This window comes from Pan paniscus, chromosome Y (genome assembly GCF_029289425.2).
Source record: "Pan paniscus chromosome Y, NHGRI_mPanPan1-v2.0_pri, whole genome shotgun sequence".
Taxonomy (NCBI): Eukaryota; Metazoa; Chordata; class Mammalia; order Primates; family Hominidae; genus Pan; species Pan paniscus.
In genome coordinates, this window is record NC_073273.2 from 38,514,582 (window position 1) to 38,529,059 (window position 14,478).

Below are 14,478 nucleotides of genomic sequence, written 5' to 3' on the forward strand. Positions count from 1 at the left end.
CACACCTGGCTCTCTGCTTATGTTTACGACTTTATAGACAAGAACACCAGAGGCATTTAAGCATGATAAGTGTTTGAACTTACACATTAGGAAAGTGTTTATGACAGAAATTGAGGGACACTTAAAAATAAAGTTCATTAATGGTTTAGTATAGGCTTTTTTTAGAGCTTGATTAATTCTTATTTTTACCTCGTCATGAATTACTGTTTAAACAGATAATATGTATCATAGTGTGATAGAACATAAAGAACTTAAGAGGTAAGGCCAGACAAGCTGGTTTTCAAAGCATCATTCCACCTAATAAACTGTATCAAATTATTCTTTTTGACTTCCCTACTCAACCCCATTGTCTTAGCTTTAAAGTAGGGATGGATATGTACCTCTAACAGGGCTTTTATCAAGGTAAAGATGAGCTATAATCTGTGTAAGGAATCTAATACAGTGCCCAGTACAAAATAAGCAACTGATAAAAGATATTACTTATTAATAACATTGTATGATTAATATACTTGACATGATGTGTTAAATACTGCATATGTGTTTTTCATCAAGTTCACAGTTAAGGAAAAGATATATTCATTATTACTTTTGAAATGGAGTCTTGTTCTGTCTCCCGGACACTCGAGTGCAGTGGTGCAATCTCAGCTCACTGCAACTTCTGCCTCCTGGGTTCAAGTGATTCACCTGCCTCAGCCTCCCAAGTAGCTGGGATTACAGGCGTGTGCCACCATACGTGGCTAATTTATATATATATATATTTTTAGTAGAGATGGAACTTCACCATGATGGGCAAGCTGGTCATGAACTCCTGACTTGTGGCGATCCGCCTGCTTTGGCCTCCCAAAGTGCTGAGATTACAGGCATGAGCCATGGCACCCAGAAGGATAAGATTTAGAAACCAGGCTGGGCACGATGGCTCACACATGTAATCCTAGCATTTGGGGAGGATGAGGCAGAAGGATCACTTGACCCCAGGAGTTGAAGCCCAGCATAGTCAAGAGCAAGAACCCATCTCTACAAAAACAAAAAACAAAAAAAACTTGCCTGGGCATGTTGGTACCCACTTGTAGGCCTAGCCACTAGGGAGGCTGAGGTGGGAGGATCACCAAAGGCAGCAGTCCCCAACCTTCCAGCACAAGGGACCAGTTTTATGGAAGATCATTTTTTTCACAGACTGAGGATGGCGGGATAGTTTTGGGGTGATTCAGGTGTCTTACATTTATTGTGCCCTTTATTTCTGTTATTATTACATTATAATATATAATGAAATAATTATACATCTCACCATAATGACCATAATGTAGAATCAGTGGGAGCCCTGAGCTTGTTTTCCTGCAGCTTGATGGTCCCATCTGGAGGCAGTGGGAGACAGTAACAGATTATCACGCTTTGGATTCTTACAAGGAGTGCACAACCTACCTCACTCACATGTGTAGTTCATAGTAGGGTTCTTGCTCTTTTGAGAATCGAATGCTGTCCCTGATCTGACAAGAGATGAAGCTCTGGTGGTAATGCAAGCCATGGGGAGTGGTTTAAATACAGATGAAGCTTCACCAGCTTGCCTACCACTCACTGGCTGCTGTGCAGCCTAGTTCCCAATAGGACACATACCAGTACTGGCTGGGGATCCCTGGCATAAGCCCAGGAGTTCAAGGCTACAGTGAGCTGATTGTGCCACTGCACGCCAGCCTGAGAAAAACCCTGTCTCTAAAAGATTTAAAAAAAAAACAACTAAACCTATAGAATACATTCTTTTAATTTGTTTCATTAATAATATCTTTAGGTATGAATGTGAAGAATCTTTTACAACTTTGAATGTGGATATTAGAAATCATCAAAATCTTCTTGATTCTTTGGAACAGTATATCAAAGGAGATTTATTGGAAGGTGCAAATGCATATCATTGTGAAAAATGTGATAAAAAGGTATTTTTTTTTACTTTTGAAAAATAATGATTGCATTGAACAGAATAGGAGGACATTGGAGTTGTTTATGCTCATCTTCAAAATTAACTTCTGCTTTATCTCTGCTGTTACAGTGGTAGCAGAGAGGTGGTCAAGATGATAACTGGTTTAAAGCAAAATAACATTGAGAAAATACAGTGCCAGACTAGGAAAAACAGAACATTTTTATTGGGTAAATAATTTTGAAAGTCATAGAATCTTACAAGTTTTTCCATCTCTGCCCTGAAATCAATTGCAATTGAATGCTTCAATCTTGAAGAGTTGGTAGTAGAAAACATTATTTTCTTACTCTAGTTTCCTCTTGAAGTAGGGAAGCTTGCTAATTTTATTGGTTTACATCAGATTTTCACAACCACGTGTAGTTTCACTAACAGATCTCATTTTTTTGAATTTTTTTTTTTTTTTTTTTGAGACGGAGTCTTGCACTGTCACCCAGGTTGGAGTGCAATGGTGTGATCTCGGCTCACTGCAACCTCTGCCTCCTGGTTCAAGCGATTCTCCCACCTCAGCCTCCCAACTAGCTGAGATTACAGGCACCTGCCAGCACACCCGGCTAATTTTTTGTGTTTTTAGTAGAGGCAGGGTTTCACTATGTTGGCCAGGCTTGTCCTGAACTCCTGACCTCGTGATCTGTCTGCCTTGGCCTACCAAAGTGCTGGGAATACAGGTGTCAGCCACTGCACCCAGCCCAGATTTCATTTTTTGGGCCTAGCCAGCTAATTTTTATCTCTGGCAGTTAGTTTGGGAGATGGAATGATAACATGTCTTTTAAGATATTATATATTAAAAAATGTATGTGTTTTCCTTGACCTTCAAAACCCCTCACCTTCAAGCTGCCTACATTGTTTTGGACTTATGCACCACTTAGATTGTTGTTTGTTTATAAAGCCATACTGCCTGTTACCCACACTTCTAACAGTTGGGACTATTTCTTCTCACCCTTTCTGCTACTCTTAATCCACATGTTTTAAAATAATTATATATAGGTAGTACCTTTTTATAAGACAGTGAGGATTAAATTCATTAATATGTGTGCAGCACTTAGTGTATTACCTGGTTTTTAAGTGCTATAAATATTACCTGCTATTAAAATTGCTTATCATATGTCTTCAGTTTACTCACAGCAAATTCTGTTCATTAGCATAAAAGAAAACATCAGAGGAGTAACACAGTCAAGTACTAGTGGCCATATGGAACTACATAGCCATCAGTGTCTTTATCAGTAATGTTTTCCAGTTTGCAAGAAATGAAGGACCTTTCATATCCACAGCTTCTGCAAACACCATTTCCTCTAAACATGTATTAAAAATATTTGAAAACAAAAAATAACAGTACTACCATAAAAAGTAATATAAATTCAAAAGCCGTTACAGTGTAATAACCATCTACATAGCATACTTAATACATTGTATTAAGTAGGTTATGTAGAGATGGTTTAAACTATACAGGAGGATGTCTGTAGATGATATGTAAATACTGCTCCATTTTAAATCAGAAACTTGAGCAGACACAGATTTTGATATTTATGAGGGTCCTAGAGCCAGTCCCCTATAGATACCAAAGGATGAGTATATTTATATATTTTTAGCTTTGGTAAGTAAGGATTGTTTAAGTCAGTTGTGACATAATTACCCTGATGGTATTTATTTTTATTTACTCATCTGCTTATAAATAAATTTAAATAGATTGTAAACTTTAAAATTAACATGAAATTGTTTTAGTTTCTGTTCTAGTTACAAGAGAACATTTGTTTATATTCTGTTTATTATAGGTTGACACAGTAAAGCGCCTGCTAATTAAAAAATTGCCTCGGGTTCTTGCTATCCAACTCAAACGATTTGACTATGACTGGGAAAGAGAATGTGCAATTAAATTCAATGATTATTTTGAATTTCCTCGAGAGCTGGATATGGGACCTTACACAGTAGCAGGTGTTGCAAACCTGGAAAGGGATAATGTAAACTCAGAAAATGAGTTGACTGAACAGAAAGAGCAGTCTGACAAACTGCAGGAGGCACAAAGTGCTTGTACACAGTGGTCAAGCAAGCGGTGGGCATTATTATTCTTACATCATTCAAAGGAATGGTAAAGATGATCAGACAGATCACTGGTATAAATTTGATGATGGAGATGTAACAGAATGCAAAATGGATGATGATGAAGAAATGAAAAATCAGTGTTTTGGTGGAGAGTACATGGGAGAAGTATTTGATCACATGATGAAGCGCATGTCATATAGGCGACAGAAGAGGTGGTGGAATGCTTACATACTTTTTTATGAACAAATGGATATGATAGATGAAGATGATGAGATGATAAGATATATATCAGAGCTAACTATTGCAAGACCCCATCAGATCATTATGTCACCAGCCATTGAGAGAAGTGTACGGAAACAAAATGTGCAATTTATGCATAACCGAATGCAATATAGTTTAGAGTATTTTCAGTTTGTGAAAAAACTGCTTACATGTAATGGTGTTTATTTAAACCTTGCTCCAGGTAAGCTTTGAAAGTAGCTTCTTATAATAAAGAATAGTTTTTATTTGGCTTCTAGGATTTCTTACAGGGCATCAAATGTGTTTCACCTTTTTCTTCAGTTTTCTTTTATTTTTTCATAGAATCTTTAACCTCGTTTTATATGAATGTGTTGGCTTTTTTGGTTTAGTTATTTTAAAATGAAAAAATTATGATATCTGTACCTTTGAACAGTGATTCTTAATATATGGAAATATAGAAAAGCATTTGTTGTAGTAATTACTATTTTTTACTCAAGAATTAGTTTGAAATATGGGTTAGGGAAGGGGTAAGATAATCACTAAGAATAACTAAGATTATTTAACATAGAGTTTGAAGATAAAAATGTTTTTAACCATATATATACTTTTTATTTAAAGGGCAGGATTATTTGTTGCCTGAAGCAGAAGAAATTACTATGATTAGTATTCAGCTTGCTGCTAGATTCCTCTTTACCACTGGATTTCACACCAAGAAAATAGTTCGTGGTCCTGCCAGTGACCGGTACATGGTTTTGGATTTCATTCTTATAGTACTTATAGTTGTTTGGTTCTTTATTTTTTCCTGTTTTATTTTTTCCTAACCATGAAAATATCATTTCAAATTTAAAATATAGAATAAAAATCTTGGCAGTAGTCATGAGATAAATTAAATGTGCCTTTATTTAAAAACTGGCTCCTAGTCCTGTGAATTTGTATCATATCTTAGTCTATTTCATCATTTAATTATTTTATTTTTACTAGATGAAATTCTCACTTATAGTTAAAAAGGTAGATGATTTTTAGGTCAGGTGTGGTGGCTTATACCTGTAATCCCAACACTTCAAGAGGCCAAGGTGACAGGACTTGAGGCCAGGAATTTAAGACCAGCTTGGGCAACACAGTGAAACCTCATCTCAACAAAAAGTTAAATTACCTCAGTGTGGTGACCCACACCTGTAGTCCTAGCACTTTAGGATCCACCTAATCCACCACAGGCTGGGATGGGTAGATCACTTTAGGCCTGGAGTTTGAGGCTAGCCTAGGCAACATAGCAAGATCTCTTCTATACAAAAAAAAAATTAAAATAATTAGCTAGTAGCTTGTTCATGTAGAGCCAGCTACTTGGGAGGCTGAGGCAGTAGTATCATTTGAGCCCAGGAGTTTGAAGCTGAAGTTAGCTGTAATTGCACCACTACTTTTATTTCAGCTTGGTCAGTAGAGACTCTGCCTCTTTAAAAATTAAAAAAAGACAATTTTAAAATAGCTGTATAGTTTTAAGTTACTATTAATTATAAAAGTACGGAATACATTATAATGCCTTGATTTAACAACTCTTAGCATTGCTCACGTTGAAAGATATTAAAGAAATGTTACTTCACTGGGGAGAGTTTGATCATGGATTTGCAGAGAGCTACATATATTTCGTATTTCATTCCTTTTTTTGACTCTGTGGGACTAAAGTCACACAGCTTTATCAATCTGATATTTGTACTAAAACCAACTGACCATTAATTGGAGAGAACATCTCAGATCGTTGTTTGGTTCATAAAAATCTGTTTCTTCCATGTACCAAGCAAAATAAACACATCACTGAAATTTGACGTTCATAGATGTTTCTGTTGTAGGTATGATGCACTGTGCGTTCTTCTCCGTCACAGCAAAAATATACGTTTTTGGTTTACTCATAATGTCCTTTTTAATGTATCAAATCGCTTCTCTGAATACCTTCTGGAGTGCCCTAGTGCAGAAGTGAGGGGTGCATTTGCAAAACTTATAGTGTTTATTGCACACTTTTCCTTGCAAGATGGGTCTTGTCCTTCTCCTTTTGCATCTCCAGGACCTTCTAGTCAGGTAATTGCATGGCTTTTTTTTTTTTTATAAGCAATTAAATACTTAGAAGTAAATTCTGTTTCTGCAAATTCATATCAGCAAATTTATGTTCCTCTCTTTGATGTATTCACCATAAACAAATTCATACGTACGTTATGACACTTGTGAGTTCGTAAAATTATTTCATGGTAATAGTGATTGCTGGGCATTCTGAAAAAGAAGGGAAATTCCTTTTGTGCATTCAATTATTTAGTTATTTAGTAAATCCTTAAGTTTGACATTTTTAAGATTTACTTTTATAATGGCTAAAAGCTTTTTAGTGAAACACTGTAACATGAAATTGAAATTAGTGATAATGTAAATAAATAGTCCACTTAAATTCTTCTGTTGAAGTTGCCAGAGCTTTTTGTTTGTTTGTTTGTTTGTTTGTTTGTTTTACAGTTACAGTAACATACAAGATCTACAATGAAGTCTACCCGAGCTCTTCATTCTCTCTCTCAAAGAGCAACTATATTTAATAATTTTCTTTCTGAAAGATTTGCTCTGTATATGAACATAACCTTTTGTATGCAAATAAAAGCTGTTTCTGCATCTTGATGCTGATAAAATAATATTTCATTTTTCACAGGCATGTGATAACTTGAGCTTGAGTGACCACTTACTAAGAGCCACACTAAATCTCTTGAGGGAAGTTTCAGAGCATGGACGTCATTTACAGCAATATTTTAATTTGTTTGTAATGTATGCCAATTTAGATAAGAATTTTTCACAACTATATTAATGATTGTTTCAATTTTAAATATTAAATGGGAAGCACATTTTAATCAAGTGATTACATGTAATTTGTTCTGAAGTAGAAGCAATATACCATATTCATATTCTTAAAATGCTTTGCAAATTTTCTGTGTAACTTTAATGGCATTTCTCATATTATATGGTAATTTATGCACTTGTTTTATTTCTCTGGTAATCTTTAAGATCATATACTTTGTCTGATTGATGTTATCTCTTAACATTGATTTTTGAAAAATACTGGCTTCCTGGTCATACCCCACACCATCTGAATCAGAATTCCTAGGGCTTGGATAAGGGATCCATATTTCTAAAGGACCCCAAGTGCTTGTGTTGCTTATCAGGTTTAAGAATTATTTCTTTAAAGAATTTGACATGTACATATGTTTTATTAAAATAAACTAAATTGAAATTAATAATAATGCAAATATATAATCCACTTTAATTCTTCTGTTGATATTAATATTAACATCAATTAAGAAATGTGATTTTCAGTATATCTTTCTTAAGGTAGCCTGCTTTTTCTCACATCAACCTATTTATTTTTTCTTTTGAGTGCCTCTAGAATGCTTACCTAAAAAATTCTGTTTGGCTTATTCCATTGTGTTTTGATGGTTTTTAAAAAATTTCCTTACTCCTCAGCTAGGTAGCAGAATTCTTGCAATGAGTGGGGATTGCATAGAACAACTCAGTCATTGTTGAATGCATGGATAGATTGCCAGGAATACACATCAAAAATCATTGTAGTGTTTTCGGTGTTGTTTTATGTTGTTTTTATTGTGTGGAAAGAAGAGTAAATTTATTACAAATGTATTTATCCAATTTGAATATCAGCAATTCAGGCGTTAGTACAACAATATTTCAAAATTAATAATTTATTGATACAATTAAAATTTATTGACTAGTTAAAATTTTAGTGTTAGTGATAAGTATTTGATCACATTTTTTGAAGATTTGACTCAGCACATACACTTTTATATCTATGATATTTGTGATTTTTAAAAGTTAAATTTTATAACTGTGTATCTATATTACACTTTTATATCTGTGGTATTTGTGATTTTTAAAAGTTATTCAGCTAACTTTTAAAAATCACAAATATCTTACTACCTAAAGTTAAGTTCTGTAGTCATGCATTCTTCTAATGAAAGTGTTATGTGTGTTATTAATCTTTAACTTGAGCGGGAAGAACATTTTATCAGTTATTCTTCCTTCTCTGATCATCTCTGTGTTTTCTCTTTCTCTGCCTTGCCTGACTACATATGAGATTCCTGGATACTTGTAATAGAGTAAGAAGCAGACATTACACAAACATAAATGAAGTCACTTTTATATTTTAAATATAAAAGTATTAAGTTTATGCATTCACAAAAACCCTATTTTGTACTATTTTATTTTAGATATTGGCTGCTCATATACAACACATTGATGGTTTATAATACAACTTAATGGTAATTTTCCCTGCCAAGAATTAGTGTAGATTTATGACTCTTAAGTCATTAGGGCAGTATGTTTTAGGTTTTAGAAGTTTTTGGATTTCAGAAAAATGAGACAATGCGTTTGCCACACGTCGTGTGAGATTCCCAGTAAGGCCTCAGGCAGTACCCTACAATCAAACATGCTAATATTTCTATGATGAATAATTAATATTTCCTTTAAGGATGGAAGAAGCAGCTTGCCAGGAGAAAGGGGTTGGTTAGGATTTTTTAAACAGAGCGGTTGGTGCATGCAGGCTTAGTATTGACATAACTTTGCTTCTTAGACACAGTGTGAGGTATTCAGTGTGACTTTATACAGTGAAGAATACAGAATAGCAGGACTGATTTCCAGGATTCTCTAATTATGCTACTCTGATTTTGTAAAGTAGCCTGGACATTATCAGGAGGGCATGAATGAACCACTAGAGGATCACAAGAAGCTTAACTTAAAAACATCACACTGTCTATAACGTAGAATGGCTTACAATAGACCCAGATAAGAAAGTATTAAAAATTATCAATAGAAAAAAATTGTGGCTGCTTTATATTAGGGAAACTGGCAGTATGGAAGACAGGTATGAACAGATGCAGGAGCTCTTTATGAGTTAGAATCAGCAGGAGTTGGTAATTTGATATTTGAGAAAGCGGAGCAGGAAAGAGATGTTAAGCCTACATCCGGCATGTGATTTGATGAACTGAGAAAATAGTAGTGCCATTTTCTGATAGAGGAAAAAGGAGTTGTGTGAGCAGGTTGCATTTTAAAAACATATGGGATACCTATGTAAAGAAATCCAGTAGTGGGATACATATGTCCAGAATTTGGAATCATCTAAAATCATTTGGATACATCTATTACTATAGATGTAGTTACAAAAAACAAGCCACGTAAGGGAATGTCCTAGAATGGAAACTTTTTCTAGAACAGTTTTTATGGCTCATTTAATTTAGTTTCTGTCTTACTTTTTTTTATTTTTATTTATTTATTTTATTTTTCTGAGATAGTGTCTCGCTTAGTCGCCCAGGCTGGAGTGCAGTGGCGCAGTCTCCTCTCACTGCAACGTCCGCCTCCTGGATTCAAGCAATTCTCCTGCCTCAGCCTCCCAAGAAGCTCGGATTACAGGCACCAACCACCACATCCCAGCTAATTTTTGTATTTATAGTACAGATGGGGTTTCACCATGTTGAAAAGGCTGGTCTCGAACTCCAGACCTCAGGTGATCCACCCACCTTGGCCTTGCAAAGTGCTGGGATTACAGGTGTAAGCCACTATTACCAGCTAGTTTCTGTCTTACTTTCTTATGATGAAAGTTATTCTTTAGCTAGGGCCTTCCAGCTTCTCTAGGCCCTAGAAAGTATACATTTCCCTTAGCACCTAGGCTAATTGGAATGCCATAGTCATGATCATTATTTCAGGGTTATGATACTGTATCTTATTTAATTATATCAGTGTATTTTCTGTTCTGTCAGCATTCTGCCTGTATTGTTTCTATTCTAAGCAAAGAGAATGAGCTTTTAGTAATATAACTTACAAAGAGCTATAATAATTAATTTTTAATTATTGCAGTACTTACCCTCTTAGTTTTTTTTTCTACATATTATTTTTCTGTCCTTTTTTATAGGTGTGGCAGAAAAAACACAGCTTCTGAAATTGAATGTACCTGCTACCTTTATGCTTGTGTCTTTAGACAAAGGACCAGGTCCTCCAATCAAATATCAGTATGCTGAATTAGGCAAGTTATATTCAGTAGTGTCTCAGCTGATTCGTTGTTGCAATGTGTCATCAACAATGCAGTCTTCAATCAATGGTAAAGTAGCATGTTCCATTTTTTTTACAGCAGTTTAAAAATAATGCTAGCTTTATGTAGCACTTCATAAAAAGTAGCTCTGAAGATTTATAAAAATGAAATTAGTCTGAAGGCCTATGTTCTAGAATATTATATTTCTTAAGTTTTAGCTTTTTCATATGTTTAATAGGGAGTTTATTTTTTAAATGTAGGATACTGTGATACCTTATGAAATGCTTAGTGTAAAAATGATAAACTTTGTCTTTAGTGTCAGCATTTATATTTTTGCATTTTATCATCTTGGTATATACCTGATCATTTAGGTGAATTTTTAATTTAATTTAAAATCAGATTGTATTTTTTAAGATAAGAAATTTATTATTATAATTTTGTGAGGAATTCTATTGGTTTTTCATTGATAACAAATCTGTTCTAGGTAATCCCCCTCTCCCCAATCCTTTCGGTGACCCTAATTTATCACAGCCTATAATGCCAATTCAGCAGAATGTGTTAGACATTTTATTTGTGAGAACAAGTTATGTGAAGAAAATTATTGAAGACTGCAGTAACTCAGAGGATACCATCAAATTACTTCGCTTTTGCTCTTGGGAGAATCCTCAGTTCTCATCTACTGTCCTCAGCGAACTTCTCTGGCAGGTGAAAGAAAAATAAACATTTATATATCTGTAATTTTAGTCATTTTTTAAAAATACATAATTCACTATCTCTTACCTATTTGTAGGTTGCATATTCATATACTTATGAACTTTGGCCATATTTAGATCTACTTTTGCAAATTTTACTGATTGAGGACTCCTGGCAGACTCACAGGTGAATACCCTTTTGCCACCAGAATAATTAGAATTTCCCAAGTTCTTGAAATGACTGGAATTGTCATTTGCCATATACATTTTTTATCTTTGATGCTCCGCTTAATGTTGTCTTTAAAAACATATGAAGAAAAATTGCCACTTATTTGCATTCTTTTTTTTTTTTTAATTATACTTTAAGTTCTGGGGTACATCTGCACAACATGCAGGTTTGATACATAGGTATACATGTGCCATGTTGGTTTACTGCACCCATCAACTTGACGCTTACATTAGCTATTTCTCCTAATGCTATTCCACCCCTGCCCCCACCCCCTGACAGGCCCTGGTGTGTGATGTTCCCTGCCCTGTGTCCAAGTGATCTCATTGCTCAATTCCCACTTATGAGTGAGAACATGCGGTGTTTGGTTTTTTGTCCTTGTGACAGTCTCCTCAGAATGATAGTTTCCAGCTTCATCCATGTGCCTGCAAAGGATGTGAACTCATACTTTTTTATGGCTTCACAATATTCCATGGTGTGTATGTGCCACATTTTCTTTATCCAGCCTGTCATTGATGGATACTTGGGTTGGTTCCAAGTCTTTGCTCTTGTGAATAGTGCCTCAGTAAACAAACATGTGCATGTGTCTTTATAGTAGCATGATTTATAATCCTTTGGGTATATACGCAGTAATGGGATCACTTGGTCAAATGGTATTTCTAGTTCTAGATCCTTGAGGAATTGCCACAGTCTTCTACAATGGTTGAACTAATTTACACTCTCAACAACAGTGTAAAACCGTTCCTATTCCTCCACAACCTCACCAGCATCTGTTGTTTATTGACATTTTAAGAATCACCATTCTGACTGGTGTGAGATGGTATCTCATTGTGGTTTTGATTTACATTTCTCTAATCATCAGTGATGTTGAGCTTTTTTTCATGTGTCTGTTGCCTGCATAGATGTCTTCTTTTGAGAAGTGTTGTTCATATCTTTTGCCCACTTCTTGATGGGGTTGTTTTTTTTCTTGTAAATTTCTTTGAGTTCTTTGTAGATTCTGGATATTAGGCCTTTGTCAGATGGGTAGATTGCAAAAATTTTCTCCCATTCTGTAGGTTGCCTGTTCACTATGATGGTAGTTTCTTTTGCCATGTAGAAGCTCTTTACTTTACATTTGTCTATTTTGGCTTTTGTTGCCATTGCTTTTGATGTTTTAGTCATGAAGACCTTGCCCATGCCTATCTCCTGAATGGTATTGCCTAGGTTTTCTTCTAGGGTTTTCATGGTTTTAGGTCTAACATTTAAGTCTTTAATCCATCTTTAAGTAATTTTTGTATAAGGTGCAAGGAAAGGATCCAGTTTCAGCTTTCTTAATATGGCTAGCCAGTTTTCCTAGCACTACTTATTAAATAGGGAATCCTTTCCCCATTTCTTGTTTTTGTCAGGTTTGTCAAAGATCAGATAGTTGTAGATGTGTGGGGTTATTTCTGAGGCCTCTATTCTGTTCCATTGGTCTATATATCTGTTTTGGTACCAGTACCATGTTGTTTTGGTTACTGTAGCCTTGTAGTATAGTTTGAAGTCAGGTAACGTGATGCCTCCAGCTTTGTTCTTTTGGCTTAGGATTGTCTTGGCAATGCGGGCTCTTCTTTGGTTCCATACGAACTTTGAAGTAGTTTTTTCCAATTCTGTGAAGAAAGTTATTGGTAGCCTGATGGGGATGGCATTGCATCTATAGATAACCTTGGGCAGTATGGCCATTTACATGATATTGATTCTTCCTATCCATGAGCATGGAATGTTCTTCCATTTGTTTGTGTCCTCTTTTATTTCATTGAGCAGTGGTTTGTAGTTCTCCTTGAAGAGGTCCTTCACATCCCTTGTAAGTTGTATTCCTATGTATTTTTTTATTGTTTGAAGTGATTGTGAATGGGAATTCATTCATAATTTGGCTCTCTGTTATTGGTGTATAGGAATGCTTGTGATTTTTGGCACATTGATTTTTTATCCTGAGACTTTGCTGAAGTTGCTTATCAGCTTGAGGTTTTGGGCTGAGACAATGGGGTTTTCTAAATATATAGTCATGTCATCTGCAAACAGGGACAATTTGACTTCCTCATTTCCTAATTGAATATCCTTTATTTCTTTGTCTTTCCTGATTGCCCTGGCCAGAACGTCCAACACTATACTGAACAGGAATGGTGAGACAGGGCATCCCTGTGTTGTACCGGTTTTCAAAGGGAATGCTTCCAGTTTTTGCCCATTCAGTATGATATTGGCTGTGAGTTTGTTATAAATAGCACTTATTTTGAAATACATTCCATCAATACCTAGTTTATTGAGAGTTTTTAGCATGAAGGGCTACTGAATTTTGTTGAAGGCCTTTTCTGCATCTATTGAGATAATCGTGGTTTTTTTCATTGGTTTTGTTTATGTGATGGATTATGTTTATTGATTTGCATATGTTGAACCAAGCTTGCATCCCAGGGATGAAGCCCACCTGATCATGATGGATAAGCTTTTGGATGTGCTGCTGGATTTGGTTTGCCAGTATTTTCTTGAGGAGTCCTGCATCAATGTTCACCAGGGATATTGGTCTAAAATTCTCTTTTTTTATTGTGACTCTGCCCGGCTTTGGTATCAGGATGATGCTGGCCTCGTAAAATGAACTAGGGAGGATTCCCTCTATTTCTACTGATTGGAATAGTTTCAGAAGGAATGGTATCAGCTCCTCTTTGTACCACTGGTAGAATTCAGCCGTGAATCCATCTAGTTCTGGACTTGTTTTGGTTGGTAGGCTATTAATTAATCCCTCAATTTCAGAGCCTGTTATTGGTCTATTCAGGGATTCAACTTCTTCCTGGTTTAGTCTTGGGAGAGTGTAGGTGTCCAGGAATTTGTCCATTTCTGCTAGATTTCCTAGTTTATTTGCATAGAGGTGTTTATAGTATTCTCTGATGGTAGTTTTTACTTCTGTGGGATCAGTGGTGATATCCCTTTGTCATTTTTTATTGCATCTATTTGATGTTTCTCTCTTGTCTTCTTTATTAGTCTTGCTAGTGATCTATTTATTTTGTTGATCTTTTCAAAAAACCAGCTCCTGGATTCATGACTTTTTTTTTTTTAAGGGTTTTTTGTGTCTCTATCTCTTTCAGTTCTGCTCTGATCTTAGTTATTTCTTGCCTTCTGCTAGCTTTTGAATGTGTTTTGAATGTGTTCTTGCCTTCTGCTAGCTTTTGAATGTGCTCTTGCTTCTCTAGTTCTTTTAATTGTGATGTTAGGGTGTTGATTTTAGAACTTTCCTGCTTTCTCTTGTGGGCAT

At 35.4% G+C, this 14,478-nt stretch overlaps 1 protein-coding gene across 1 annotated transcript in view; it reads left to right on the forward strand.

The window, feature by feature from the left end:
• LOC129395521 (probable ubiquitin carboxyl-terminal hydrolase FAF-Y) overlaps positions 1-14,478 on the forward strand; it is a 177,214-nt gene that overhangs the window by 152,502 nt on the left and 10,234 nt on the right. The window contains 10 exon segments of the mRNA XM_055106945.3: positions 1,784-1,925; positions 3,736-3,962; positions 3,964-4,466; positions 4,862-4,985; positions 6,088-6,313; positions 6,921-7,033; positions 9,565-9,776; positions 10,182-10,367; positions 10,783-11,003; positions 11,089-11,177. Coding sequence (XP_054962920.3) covers positions 1,784-1,925; positions 3,736-3,962; positions 3,964-4,466; positions 4,862-4,985; positions 6,088-6,313; positions 6,921-7,033; positions 9,565-9,776; positions 10,182-10,367; positions 10,783-11,003; positions 11,089-11,177 — 2,043 coding nt within the window.